At 39.2% G+C, this 13695-nt stretch overlaps 1 protein-coding gene across 6 annotated transcripts; it reads left to right on the top strand.

The window, feature by feature from the left end:
• Window positions 1–1633: 1633 nt before the first annotated feature.
• On the top strand, window positions 1634–12822 carry LOC122772774 (kinesin-like protein KIF23). Of its 6 annotated transcripts, none has more exons than XM_044031038.1 (24): window positions 1634–1715; window positions 2978–3044; window positions 3384–3512; window positions 3749–3854; window positions 4047–4183; window positions 4263–4378; window positions 4883–5053; window positions 5252–5293; window positions 5723–5835; window positions 6205–6326; window positions 6396–6498; window positions 6641–6720; window positions 6845–6964; window positions 7048–7207; window positions 7337–7498; window positions 7703–7869; window positions 7969–8142; window positions 8634–8837; window positions 9072–9392; window positions 10989–11222; window positions 11398–11486; window positions 11801–11861; window positions 12060–12100; window positions 12181–12822. In XM_044031038.1, the coding sequence occupies exons 1-24, from the start codon at window positions 1702–1704 to the stop codon at window positions 12194–12196; spliced, it is 2949 nt and encodes a 982-aa protein (XP_043886973.1). In that variant the 5' UTR covers window positions 1634–1701; the 3' UTR covers window positions 12197–12822. The 6 variants fall into 6 exon arrangements, with proteins under 6 accessions (XP_043886973.1, XP_043886972.1, XP_043886975.1 ...); XM_044031037.1 differs by having other exon boundaries at window positions 7334–7498; XM_044031040.1 differs by lacking the exon at window positions 5252–5293.
• The last annotated feature ends 873 nt before the right edge of the window (window positions 12823–13695 follow it).

Genomic DNA, 13695 nt, shown 5'->3' with positions numbered 1-13695 from the left:
AGTTTTAGTGTGTGTGTGTGACCATTGAGGGGGGAGCCCTGACATGGGGTTGGGGGTCAAAGGGTCATGGATGTCTTACTTAAGGAAAGTGACAGCTCAAAGGGAATCATTGTCCAGAGGTCCAGCCAGTTTAAGTCGCTCACGGCAGCACCAATGATGACTCCTCTTTCAAATTCTTTAGGAATATTGTTGTCAATCCCAGCATAGTGGGATCCCTGATGGAAGGAGGCCATTGTATAAGTATAAATATCATAAAACAGTGTTAAACAAGGGCATTTAGAGAGTGCAGACCTCTGCCAAGGCTTCATCACTTTGCCATTGCGTTTCACATACTGGCAACTGACAATTTTTACACTTTAACCTCTTCAATACGAGGCCTCTCGTCCAAAATGGGTTATCCAAAATAGTACGTCTTCAAAACTACAGGGACTGTATGTAAAGACATGTGAGATTACTACAGATGTGTCTGACTCAAGATTTGTCATACTGTGTCAGAGTAAATTCATCTGGAACACAATAAACCACATTTGAATCAGAGGATAGTAGCCCATTTCATCACTGGATTCACTAAACTATGCCTGCTTATAGCTATTACTATCTTATTTAAGTGTATCAAAATTCACCATGATCTGTTAAAACGCTACTGAGATATACACTTAGAAACTTGTTAAATGGGACTGGAACATGCTAAATTTAAATTACAGCCACATCTGTAATCTGAATAAGTTTTGAATAAAAGTTTTGCCTGTTATAAATAGATAGGGATTTCTTGAAAATGTTATATTGTTTTGTAATGTCATCAGTGGGTAGATTCTTGGCGAAATGTAATGTAGACAGGAAGCTGCAAACAGGACAAGCTTACAAACCCATGCTTATGAAGCTTCTTGGTGGCGGTAATAAACTGCATGTGCAGCTTAATGGAAACAGACCCAGGTCCCTGTAATGAGGAGCAGGTAACTAAACATCCTTCAATGAAATGACTAATATAGAACTTTTTATACAAACAGAGGTTATTTGATTACTATGTAAAGTGCCTTGAGATAATGTATGTAGTGATTGTAGTAAAAGTGCTGCTTGTCAACACTTACTTCCCTTTAGCTAAACGTGATGATGGATAGATTCACTTCCCTCTAGTGGTGGCTCTGTGCCACTACCACTGTTCAAATCAATTTATTTATTTGCAAACACATATAAATCCTTATAGAATACAAAACAAGTTGTGTGATTGCTGTATTGTCTGATGATAACATCATGTGATGGATGTGGGACATGATAAACCCTTATAAAGAGACTGTCAATATACAATGTAATGTTCTTGTGGACAAATTACATTAAAAATATAAACAAGGACTCCTGACATAGTCAAAAAATCCAGACGCTAATGAATTATGTCTATGCTAACATATATTAGAATCATTCATAGTAAAAGCGAGTATTTAACTCAAAAGAAAATTAAATATTATATTTTGTATAGGTGCATTTCTCTTGTCTACACTTAGATGGCGGTAGTGCGTATTAAGGGTCGTTGCAATGGTTACAACAACTCTTGCCCATAAAAAAGTGTCGGAAGGCGGAACTTCCGCTACAGGACTGCGTTGTGATTGGCTGAAATAACTGCCTGTCGCACCAACGTCTCACAAGAGGGAATTTTTCAAATCTCGAAGAGAGCGGCGGTCCGTGTAGAGGCTTTCAACAACAACAATGTACAGGCAGGGGTGAGTACTGCGATATATTTTATTTAAGTAGAACATTCCCAAATTAATCGTCAACGTGGTGAAGATTATTCGGGCATATAACGTAAAAATGCTCGCGGTGGGTTAATAAGACTCGGTAGGTAAATGCGGAGTAGCCCAGTTGCGTTAGCTTAGCTTGTAGCTAACTCAAAGCCAGTTGGCGTTGACAACAACTTTGGCGAATGAACTCTCCATAAACTTGATCTGCAACTTTATCATAAACCAGTAACATGAAAAATAATTAAAAAATGTTTTTAGAAATCTAGACGCTGGCACAATTACAGTGCAAGATGTTCCTTCTGAGTGTGATATTCATTCGTTGAGATTTCCACATGACCTATATCGTTTCTTATTTTTAGGCCGTATTTTGTTTTTCAAAATCTTTCAATAAAACTCGCAACTAGCGTTAAGCTTCACTCTGTAAACTCATAATGGCGTGAGCATGGAGACACGTTTTAAGAGAGACCCGTGTCCATCTGTGTTTGTTTTTGTCTATGCAGTATTCACATTATTATAATACTAGTCTCCTCCAAAACATTTAATTAAAATTACGCACTTAAGCTTTAATGTTCAAACGGGTAATGTTTACAGTCCCTAAATGACGATGCTTAAAGTCATTAAAATATATTTATGATCTTGGGGAAATTGTTGATGACTTTGTTTGCACAGACCCTCAGACCTCAACACCTTGAGAATGAATTGAACAGTGTTCATGTGTTCCCATGCTGTAGTAGACGTTTGTCGGTATAAAGGTTTCCCTTATATGTTATTGCAATGACTAGAGAAATGTGTTTTTAGGTTAGTATATGTAAAAGGACATGTGTGCCCTTACTGTGGTCAAGGGCAACACGGATGGGATATCTTTTAGTAAAAAATAAGGAATTTTTAATCAGTTCATAATAAATAATGAGGAAATATGCAGCTGATCTGTGTCACAAAATAAATGAATTACTAGGAATGTATATTGTGAGGTAGACAGGGGTTTCAATTCACTCATGTGAACGATTAATGTTTTCGCTCCACTCATGATTACACGTTAAAAGAAGATGACCATGATTCATTTATTGAATCATGGTCAATAATTTTTTTTATCCAGATGAGCGATAATATTGTATATTGTCTCTTCTAAGTTGAAATACCTGATATATTACCCAAACAGTTATTTTCTAAAGTAGTATACGTTTTGTGTTTGACTTGACTTTGATTTTTCTTTTTTAAAATATTGTTTATATCATCACTTACAGGAAAGGCAAGACTCCGCGGAGGCATGGCCCCAAGAAGGCAACAAATACAGACAAAGATCCGGTTGGAGTAAGTAAACGCCACTTTGTAAATCCTCAAACTGAAACACCATCACTGCACTATAAGAGAAGCATCCCTATTTTAAATGATGAGAAAGTTAAACTGAATTTACATCATGCTAATGCGGTGTTTCCAACAAACGCTGCTTTTTATCATTTTAAAAATGATTCACATAAACTATGACTGGTATGTATAAAGGCTATATGATTTTTAAATGATAAATGTATTATTTTCAATGTTTTTTCCCCTCAGCTGTCAAATCAATTTACAGCGTTCAAACCAAAATGTCAAAAACTGAGGTAAACGAGCGTCCTAGAACACACAAGAAACATTCTGCCCTATTTGTAGGTCTGCTGCCGTATACGACCACTAGGAGCAGAAGATGAGGAATGCTGTGTTGAGATGATAAGCAGCTCCACAATTCAGCTGCATGCCCCAGATGGTCTCAAAGCCAACCGCAATGGAGAATTCAAAGAGGTAAGTGGGTTGTTTCCTAGGCTGAGCAGTAATAAGGCCATACAGACTCTCCCTCTATGTTCTTTACTGGGATTCTGAATCTGATTCTGGTTATTGTATACACTGACACATGCTTCTGGTAGATCAAACAAATGTAACTGTAACTGGTTTAAAACTTGGCTTTTTGACTTTTAAAAGTTTTTTTTTTCTGTAAAATACCATTAATGTGTGCTTATGTTTTTTTTCTGTGTATTTAGACACAGTACTCATTTAAAAAGGTATTTGGCATCAAAACCACACAAATGGAGCTGTTTGAGGAGGTTGCAAAGCCGCTGATAGAGGATCTGATTCACTGTAAGAATGGTAAGTTCAATGTCAAATTCCAGATTCACAAACACAATTCCTGGCTGCTTTCCTCATTTGTGTGATTCATGATTTTACGTGATAAAATGTGTGTGATTGTTTTGTTTCACCAATCTTAATTTAAAATGGTATGAAAACAAGATGTATAAAACATTACAGCCTGTCCCAAATCATTCTTTGGATTGTGCACAGGTCTTCTGTTTACATATGGTGTCACTGGAAGTGGTAAGACTTTCACCATGACCGGCTCACCTGGTGAAGGTGGACTCCTCCCCCGGTCTTTAGACATGGTCTTCAACAGCATCGGCCCCTTTCAGGCCAAAAGATATGTATGTCTTTCTCTCATTTGTGTATTTTATCTTTTAAAAAGTGTTCAAAAGTTTACTGGTATTTTTTGTAAATCTTCAGGTGTTTAAGCCAGATGAGAAAAATGGGATGGAGGTTCAGAATCAAGTAGATGCTCTTCTGGAGAGACAGAAGCGAGACAGTCAGCCGACGCCGGTACTCAAAACACCATCCTCCAGGTAGCGATTTTTTTTTTTTTTGTAGCTTGTACAGTCCTGTGGCACTATTAGCTTTGTTGTTTTTATGTTTGTCTGTTTAATTCTGTCCTCATTAGCATTTGGATTGGAATGATCTGAATGAAAGTTGATCTTAATATCAAGCTTTCAATGACTGTAACTCATAAAATATGTGTATGCAATGCTCAAGCACGTTGAGAATAAGCCTGTTATAAAATACCCTTTTCACAGCTAACATTAATTAGAATTCCAATAAGGATAGGACACACTAAATACTTGACACGTTATTTGTTATTTTAAAACAGCATACATGTTTTCTGTATTTTCTGGATGAGTTCCAATAAAGTGGTTGTAAATACTTATTTTTAGTATGGTTAAAACAACAGATCTAATGGTGGCCTAAGGCCTTTTGCACAGTACTTTATGTCTTCATGAATACTGGTAAAACTGCCCACCGATTATCATGTTATTTTCTACGTCTATTCATGTTTCTTTTTTGTTTTTTAGGCACAGGCCTGACCCAGAGTTTGCAGATATGATCAGTTCAGAGGAGGCATGCAAATCTGAGAACGTGGATGAGGATTGTTGCTACAGTGTATTCGTGTCCTACATCGAGATCTATAACAACTATATCTACGATCTCCTGGAAGACGCTCCATATGACCCCATCAGACCAAAGTAAGTAGTAGTGTGTTTTTTTTATGTGCACTATAGTACATTTTTTTCAGTAATAATGCAGCTATACATGTCCCCGTTACCACCACAGTTTGAAACGTGTATATTTAGTTAATTGAGATTCTGTATATGTTTTTTGCTTTGTTTTGCTGTGATGAGACATTTAAAAAAAATAAATAAATAAAATCCTGTTTTTGTCAGGTGGCTCGGTGGAGGTACACCTGTACGGAACAATGAGTTCATGTATGTGTCCTGTACAAGAACATAATATCAGTGCTTTGCTTATTCCTAGATGTAACTTGGCTGTAGCTGACATGTCACGTAGGTCAACAGTGTATTTCCATACCAATAATCCAAAGCCATAAAAGTAGCATAGGTGTATTACAACCTTTGTGTCGTTTTGGTGGCTGTTGTCTTTAGTGATTGGCCCCCTGCTTTTACCGCGGAGACCTAAACATCCCTGAATGGCTGATGCTTAAATGTGCATGCATCCCTCTGTACCACCAAATGTCTTTGTTTGCATCTCATCATCGTTTTTTTTATTTGGTGTTTGACACTAACATCAAGTATTTGTCATTTTTAGCTTTTGCTACTTATCTTGCTAAATCAACTCATCCTTACACTACATTGTTTGTGTATGTTTATTCTTTTTTTTTTGGGAACTTGTTTCAGACCACCACAGTCCAAGATTCTCCGTGAGGATCAGAATCACAACATGTACGTGGCTGGCTGCACAGAAGTAGAGGTCAAATCTACAGAAGAGGCTTTTGAAGTCTTTTGGAAGGGTGAGTGAAAGTTTTTGCTCTCTTATGTTTGTCTTTCTTTGTGTATGTTGCATCCAAGCAACTGTAAAATTAGCTCACATTATGCTGATTAAGTCTATCAGTGCCACACTTCTTAGTATAGTGGTGTTTAGATCTTGTGTTGCCTGGTGACATTCCTATGCTGCACACAGCACAATTGTCCATTGCATAGTAAGAGGCAACCGAGGTTTTGCTCTGTCAATGCAGACACTATTTGGTGTACAATAGGACAGTTTTCAGCTTCAGTTTCCTGTCGCCACATAAGCATTATTATATACTGTAATCAAATGCATTGTTTATTTGCCCTCTACTCTTACTTCACACACTAAATGTATGACCTACTGTCTACAGGGCAAAAGAAAAGGAGGATAGCCAACACGGAACTCAACCGTGAATCCAGTCGCTCCCACAGTGTGTTCACAATAAAGTTGGCCCAAGCACCACTTGATGCTGATGGAGACCACATTCTACAGGTGACGTGCAGCTCCAAATTTACATACAGATACAGAGAGAGATGCTAACGGTGTGGTGTTGAAATACAGGACAAGAGTCAGGTGAATGTGAGCCAGCTGTGTCTGGTTGACTTGGCAGGCAGTGAACGCACCAGTAGAACCAGAGCAGAGGGAAGCCGCCTCCGCGAAGCAGGTCAGTTGATTTCTTCCTGGTGGATTTGTCTCCAAACTCAAATTGGACCCTTTCTTCAAGTATCCGGATCTTCTGTTTTTTATACATATATAGTAGTGGTGGTAGTTTATCTCTGATGGCTCATTTTATATCTCATTCACAGGTAATATCAACCAGTCTTTGATGACACTGCGCACCTGTATGGAAGTCCTGCGTGAAAACCAAATGTATGGAACTAACAAGGTTTGTGTTTCATCAGTGTGTCACTGTTCATAAGTTTGATTTCTTTGTAAGGTAATTCTCAGTTAGATAAATAGATAGATAGTAATTTCATGGTCGGGTTCACATATTCTGTATTTTCTTCCAGATGGTTCCATACAGAGACTCTAAAATTACACACCTGTTCAAAAACTACTTTGATGGTGAAGGAAAAGTCCGGATGATCGTGTGCGTCAACCCAAAGGCAGATGATTATGAAGAAACTATTGTAAGACTTTGCCTTTGTTTTGCATGGTTTGACAACAAAACAGGAACAGTCCTTCTAATAGCGTTCCGTTGTTTGTGCTACAGCTGGTGATGCGCTTTGCAGAGATGACCCAGGAGGTGGAGGTGGCACGACCGGTTGACCGGCCGATCTGCTTCCTTGCTGCCGGTCGCCGCCACAGAAACCAGGCCTTTAGAGATGAGTTGTCGCGTCGACTGGATGATCGTGGAGGTCCCACTTATTCTGGTACGCTACGCTCCAGTCTGCACTTCTTGTCTCATTGTCATGCTCTATTCTGACTTTTAGATCATTTTCTTTTCATCATGTATGCTAATAATTCTACATAAACACGTCCTTGTCTTATTCACATAGTAGACGATCCAGTTCTGCTGAATCAGCTCATAGAAAGCCTTCCAGTGCTGCCTCCATGTGAGCTGGTGGACCCAGCTGATGATCAGACGCTGCCCCGCCTCATTGAAGTGCTGGAAACGAGGCTACGTATACGTCAGATGATGACAGAGCAGTTCAACAAAACTGGTACGGGCTTATGTTCTTAACCACCAAGAGCCTGATTCTAGGCAGAAATGATTGAATTTACCAATTTGCTCAGTACAAATATCATGGTTGTAGACTAGTTTTGTCTCATTCCTGAGAGCATGAAAGCTTGAATGCACAGAAAAACAGTGACATAATGAAGTGGTTTGCACTTTCAAGCTAACATCAATGTGTTTTCTCCTCCAGCGAATACATTGAAGTCTATGCTTCAACAATTTGACGGTCAGCTCAGTGCAAAGGATACATTCCTGCACGACCAACAAAGCAAACTGGGTGAGAAAGACAAAGTCATTGTCAGCCAGAGGACGGAGATCGAGCGGTTGGAGAAGAAATCCAAAACTCTGGAATACAAGGTGCCGTCTCCTCTGCCAAGAAAACTTGTGCACTTCTCTTCATTTGCTTTGCAGCAATTTAAATGAACTCACTTGTTTGAATGTGCTGTACCATTTCAGATTGACATCCTGCAAAAGACAACGGATGTGTACGAGCAGGACAAGCGCTCACTTCAGCAGGAGCTAGAGACCCGGGAGCAGAGGCTACTGAGAGAGCTCTCGGAGAAGAAGCGCATGGAGCAGCGTATGCAGGGCATGGTGACGGATGCCAGACACAAGTGGGAGAAAGAGTGTGTAAGTGGCCGTATTCACTGCAGTCCTGCGACTTCTTCATCGGTCGTGTCAAGTTTCATTCATCACGTCATTCAGTTTTTTCTACAGTGAAAAATCATACCAAATTTTGACATAACACCAAAAGACTAGTCTTTTTCTGTATGAATTATTTCATACTGCATTTCCACTGGTTTAAAAAGCTTTATAGACTGTTTAATTGGGTTTTTGGCCTGTGGTTATGTGCTTAATCAGCATCCGGTTCGTTCATGATGTCAAGGTTCACAAAAACAACAAAAGCAAAAATTGAGTATGGTATTAACTCCCTTATCTTAGTGTGAAAGATTTAATTTCAATTTAGTTGTTTGACACACGTGAGACTCGATTCATGTGTAGCCTTTAACGAAGTTAATTAAAGCTAAGCAACTTCAGGTAATTAATTAATATGTAATGCATTATTTTAGGATATTGTAATTAAAGGATTAAAAAGTCAATTTCTTTTTTTTTCAAATTAGGAAAGGCGAGTGAATGCTAAGCAGCTTGAGATGCAGAACAAGTTGTGGGTTAAGGATGAAAAGTTGAAGCAGCTTAAGGCCATAGTGACGGAGAGCAGCAGCAACAGCGGAGGCGGCTGTGCAGCAGAGCGTCCGGAGAGGCCGTCTAGAGAAAGGGACCGAAACGTGCCCCAGAAGAGATCTGCGTCACCATCACCAATTCCTGTGAGTTATTTATTTATTTAACCACTCTACATCTGTATAATCTCCTTTTTTAAAATGAAAAGTTTTACATGGTGGAAATTTTGCATGCTTGTAATTATTCTGATTATTGTGTGATCATCTTAAACCTCTGAGGATGCGTCTGAAATGACACATTTACCCTGTCATGCGTTTGTGTCCCTCTGGAGCCACTGCTAACCTCCACAATGCTTGGCCCAATTTCCTCATCACTTTCAGGACTTAACTCCATCCCACCAATATTCAACCAGTGTTAGGGCAGTTCAGGACCCATACCCCGCCTCTTCCTCCGACACTCCCTCTTCCTCTTCAGTTTACCGCTCAGTGGCCTCCTGCATCACAGACTGGGAGCAGAGGTTCCCTGTAGACTCAGACAGCCAAGTTAGACACCCACAGACTCCACAGTACAACAGCCGGACTCCCGCTCCATACCACGGCACCAGCAGTGTGGGTCGCAGGAGAGGCATGCGATGGGCCCCAGACACTGAGGCCCCTGCTACGACTCTTGTCTATGGGCTAGACCTAGAAGCAGGCTCAAGGGTTAGTGTTGTAGACCCGAGATCTCATTAAGAGTATGTAATGTTTTAAGCCTGGTCTTGGTGTAGAAGTTCACCTGCAGTGTTGCCAATAGATGACCGCTTGAGTAGTAACGCTGCTTTCGTGTAGTTTTCGTCCTGTCTAGAGGAAACTAGTTTGTCATGCTTGTAAATCCTCTTGCATCATAAGCTCTTTGAGCAGTTCATCACGCCTGCAGTTTTCTCTGCTGTTTGTCGCTGGCTGCTTTCTACCACTTTTTTTCCCCTTGTGCCATGTTTGCCACATATTTCACCAGTACTAATAAAACAAGACAGTAATAGCTCTTGTTTGACATGATAAATCAGTGGTGTGCAAAGTTGCACACTATTCAGAAAAAAAGTACAATCCAAAAAAGATAACACAGGAGTTCATACAAAGAGCTGCAATGTTAGCTTGAGTGTCCACTTTTGACAAGTGGAATAATGATTTACAAAAGGCCACTAAGCTGTCTCATTTAGGGCTGCAATCAAACTAAACTGTCCACTATTTTCATAATGGATTAATATGTATATTTTTCTTTTGTATTATTAAGAATCCAGAAGTGCCTATATCGGTCATACCTTTTAGTACAACCTCTATTGCTCATTGAATTAATGGGCCAGAGTTTGTAATTGCATGGCTAAACAAACGGTACCATCCCACCAAACCTATAACCACGTCTGAAAAGCAATTTCACTAAGATTCACTATTTGACATTTCAGCGTTTTACTTCTATGCCCATATGTTTGTTTATAAGCAGAACCTGTTTGCACTGGTGTGCTCTTTGCAAGTTTCCCATGTTAACTGAAAAAAATCTCCAGACTTGGTGTATGTAATACTGGCGCCCGGTAATAAATGCATGCGTTGAGCATTGGCTGTCAGCCTTTTAGGCACAGTAACATGTCAGAAGGGACTGGAAAATAACAGTAGTTTTATACTCGGTATGTGATTATTTTAAAATGTAGTAACTATTCCAAAATGTAGAAAATAAAGGCCTGTCCCTGTTCTCTAGAGATTATTAGAAAAGTATTCGCAAGGAGGAGTTTTAACTTGGTTTGTATGTCAACAGTGATTTTAATCATGAACCCTTGAAGCTAAACATCCACACACTTTAATTCAAGAAAAAAAACTTGCTGGTTACTTTCTATTTCCAATTTTTGTTGTAAAATGTTGCCGAGCATCCCAAAAACTGAGCTGAAAATGCTGTGTTCTTTGCTTCATCATTGCTTTATCACACTGTACATCTCATTTTCTGCATGTGGCTTTTTCTTACTAAACCTACTACTCTAGGTTTCACACTGCTTTGCATGCTTGCTCTCATTTGACTCCACTGCTATGTTACGTAGTTAGGAGTTTTAGATGATTTGGAAAAAATATATTGCTGGAAAACAAACGTTGGTGGGGAGTTTAAATATTTTCCTCTCTGATTTCCAGTAATACATTTATTTTCAAAACACGCCCTCTCTAATATTAACCACCTAATCAACCCTCCCCCTGCTAACCCTGATTATCTTTTAAATGATCACTGACGGTGTGAAATGTGAATAACTGTGTCTGTTTCTTTCACTCTGGGATCACCAGACTGCTCTCCCAGTTCATCCAATGCACAGGCGCTCACACTCTGCGGGTGGGGAGAAATGGGTAGACCACAAACCGGCTTGTAATTTGGACCTAGACACTGTCATGCAGCCAATCATACCCAATGCAATCAAAGTGTCGACCCCCAACGAGAAAGCTCTGTCTAAGTGCAACATGTATGTGCTCAGACATCAAGAGCTTGCCTCTGATGGGGAAATCGAGACCAAACTGATCAAGGTAAAATGACATATAATTGATTATTGATTATTATATTTAGTTTTTTTTTAATATCTTGCTCCAATCTGACTTGAATCACATTGTGTTTTTAATTAACACTGGGTTCCTGTGTTTGAACGACGTTTGATTCTGAACATGTTACTCCCTGCATTCTCATGATTTTACGCATCAACAGGGTAATGTGTTTAAGACGCGGGCTGGAGGACAAGCTGTCCAGTTTACTGACATTGAGACACTAAGACAAGAATGTGCAGCAGGTCCAAGGTACAGTATTTAACCCATGCACTGCAGGTTCCCATCGTTTGCTTTAAAACTGTTCTAGGAACAGTTCATTGTTTTCTCATTCTATTCTCATTTAAGCTTTTTATGTAGAAGGTAAAACATTTTTCTGTATAATTGTATTATTTATTATTCACACACAAAGAGTACACCAAGAGAAAGATCTAAACTTGAATTCTTTGTCCCGCCCTCTGTAATTAAAAGGTGTATTAAGCCTACTGTGTTCAGTGAAAGTTGAAGTTGGGTCAATCATTTCCATGTTTTGTCGAGAAAACTCACAAAAATCAATTTTTTTTCAGTCGTAAGAGGCGATCAGGGTCTGGAGAAGGACCGGTTCAACCAGAGGACGTCGAGAACCGAGTAAGATCTTCATTTTACAACAAGAATATAAAGTTACACTGGGCTGTTCTTTTCTTTAAAGTGACCTTACTGCAAAACTATCATGAGTAAAACTGTCTCAAGTCAGTCAGTCATTATTTTGTTTAATATGATTTGGATACTTGGGTTGTACATGCACCTAATGCATGTCTGTGCTTTTCAATCTTTTCTTCCAATTAGCCTCCAGTGGCAGGCACAAGTTCGAGCTATAGCCATCAAAAGTAAGTACAACAAACAAAAGCATGCGTATGAGGCGTTTACTGTACTGGATTTTAAATTCTGGACTTGTTCTCTCTTTCAGACGCAGAAAGCCTTGAGTCGCTGTTCATTTGAAGGGACTTTTTTTTGTTTTCTTGACAAAAATGCAAGGTGTTGTGTGACTGCTGGAACAGTGAAGGCTCCTCCGTCTAAATCTATGCATCTTTTTTTTTTAAATAGTTGAATCATTTTTTCTATCATCTCTTATGACAAGTGAGTAGGTTGCAATTACATTTTAATCCTAGCCGACAAGACGTTGATTTAAATGGTGTTTGGAATGCTTGAATTATTGCTTCATAAAGACATGGACACTGAGTGTATTGTGAAATTTAAAAATGTGTTATTTAATCTGTCACTACGTGTTTTTTTTACATATATATACACCTGGCCAAAGATTAGAATAAATGAGCTTATGAACAATAGCTTCTTTTTTTGATTTATAGTGTCATTGCTGGCTTTATTTAGTAGGTGTAACAGAACATATGGCCGGTTACAACAAGTAGAGAACGGCACACTTGGTTTTCCAGTGTGTTAAGATGCAGCTGTAGTAGTTTTGCTTAATTCAGTCTCTTAGCGTTTATGAAACAGTAACATGAAGCTTTTTTCTGCTGTTTATTAAAACAACTCCTGAGATGTGTATCAGATTGCTATTTTTGGTGGCATTAAATTTATCTGAACACTGCGATTTGCTGTAACGATTTCTTGATCTAAAATCTATCTTGAAGGATGTATACGTGAAATATGTAAAAATGCAGACTTTGCCATTTAAAATGACGATTGCAGTCCCAACTCCTCGAAAGTGAAAACTAGCTGCGCTTAAACCCAGCATTGAAACTGTGTTAATCCACACAATAAGTCCGTTTTATGTTTTATAAAAAAACCTGTTTTGTTTGGATAATTTTCTTGCATCAGCAACAGGAGGTGTGTCTGCTCCTAGTACCAGCGGAGAATTATAGTGAGGACGTATAGGGCAGCCTGTGGCCAAGTGGAGCGGGACCTTGGCTTGTAACTGGAAGGTCGCTGGTTCAAGTCCCCACCAGGTTGAAAGGGCTGGGGTACCCCTGAGCAAGGTACCCAACCCCCATTGACCATTGCTCCCTGGGCGCTACTCAGTGTGGCAGCCCACTGCTCCTAATTCTAGGATGGGTGAAAATGCAGAGAATTATTTCCCTAAGGGGATTAATAAAGTATTTAAATAAAATAAGTGACAAGGAGAAGATTGTAAAAATATTCTACACTGTTGTAAGAGAAAGACAGCGAGACCTTGACTGATGCTCTTTTGCTGATCTTTGTCTGTTTGTGTCCAGAAAAAGACTGCATTTGTCTTCAAATTCCTCTGTTTTCACCCACCCACACTTTTCCATAAACTCCCAATACAGACTCCGATTTTCTTCTTTTTTATTTTTCTTCTCCTCTCACTGAGACTTTTTTTTTAGTTCAGTATTTCATTTCTGGCCCATAGCTGCAGCTTGTCTTGTTTAACTGAGCTGTGATACTGAGTGGGTGGTGCAAACAGGTCAAAACTCATAAACAAACATTTGTGCAGTAAATTGCATTT

This window comes from Solea senegalensis, linkage group LG7, assembly GCF_019176455.1.
Source record: "Solea senegalensis isolate Sse05_10M linkage group LG7, IFAPA_SoseM_1, whole genome shotgun sequence".
Classification (NCBI taxonomy): Eukaryota; Metazoa; Chordata; class Actinopteri; order Pleuronectiformes; family Soleidae; genus Solea; species Solea senegalensis.
This window is presented reverse-complemented; position numbering and strand designations above follow the sequence as displayed.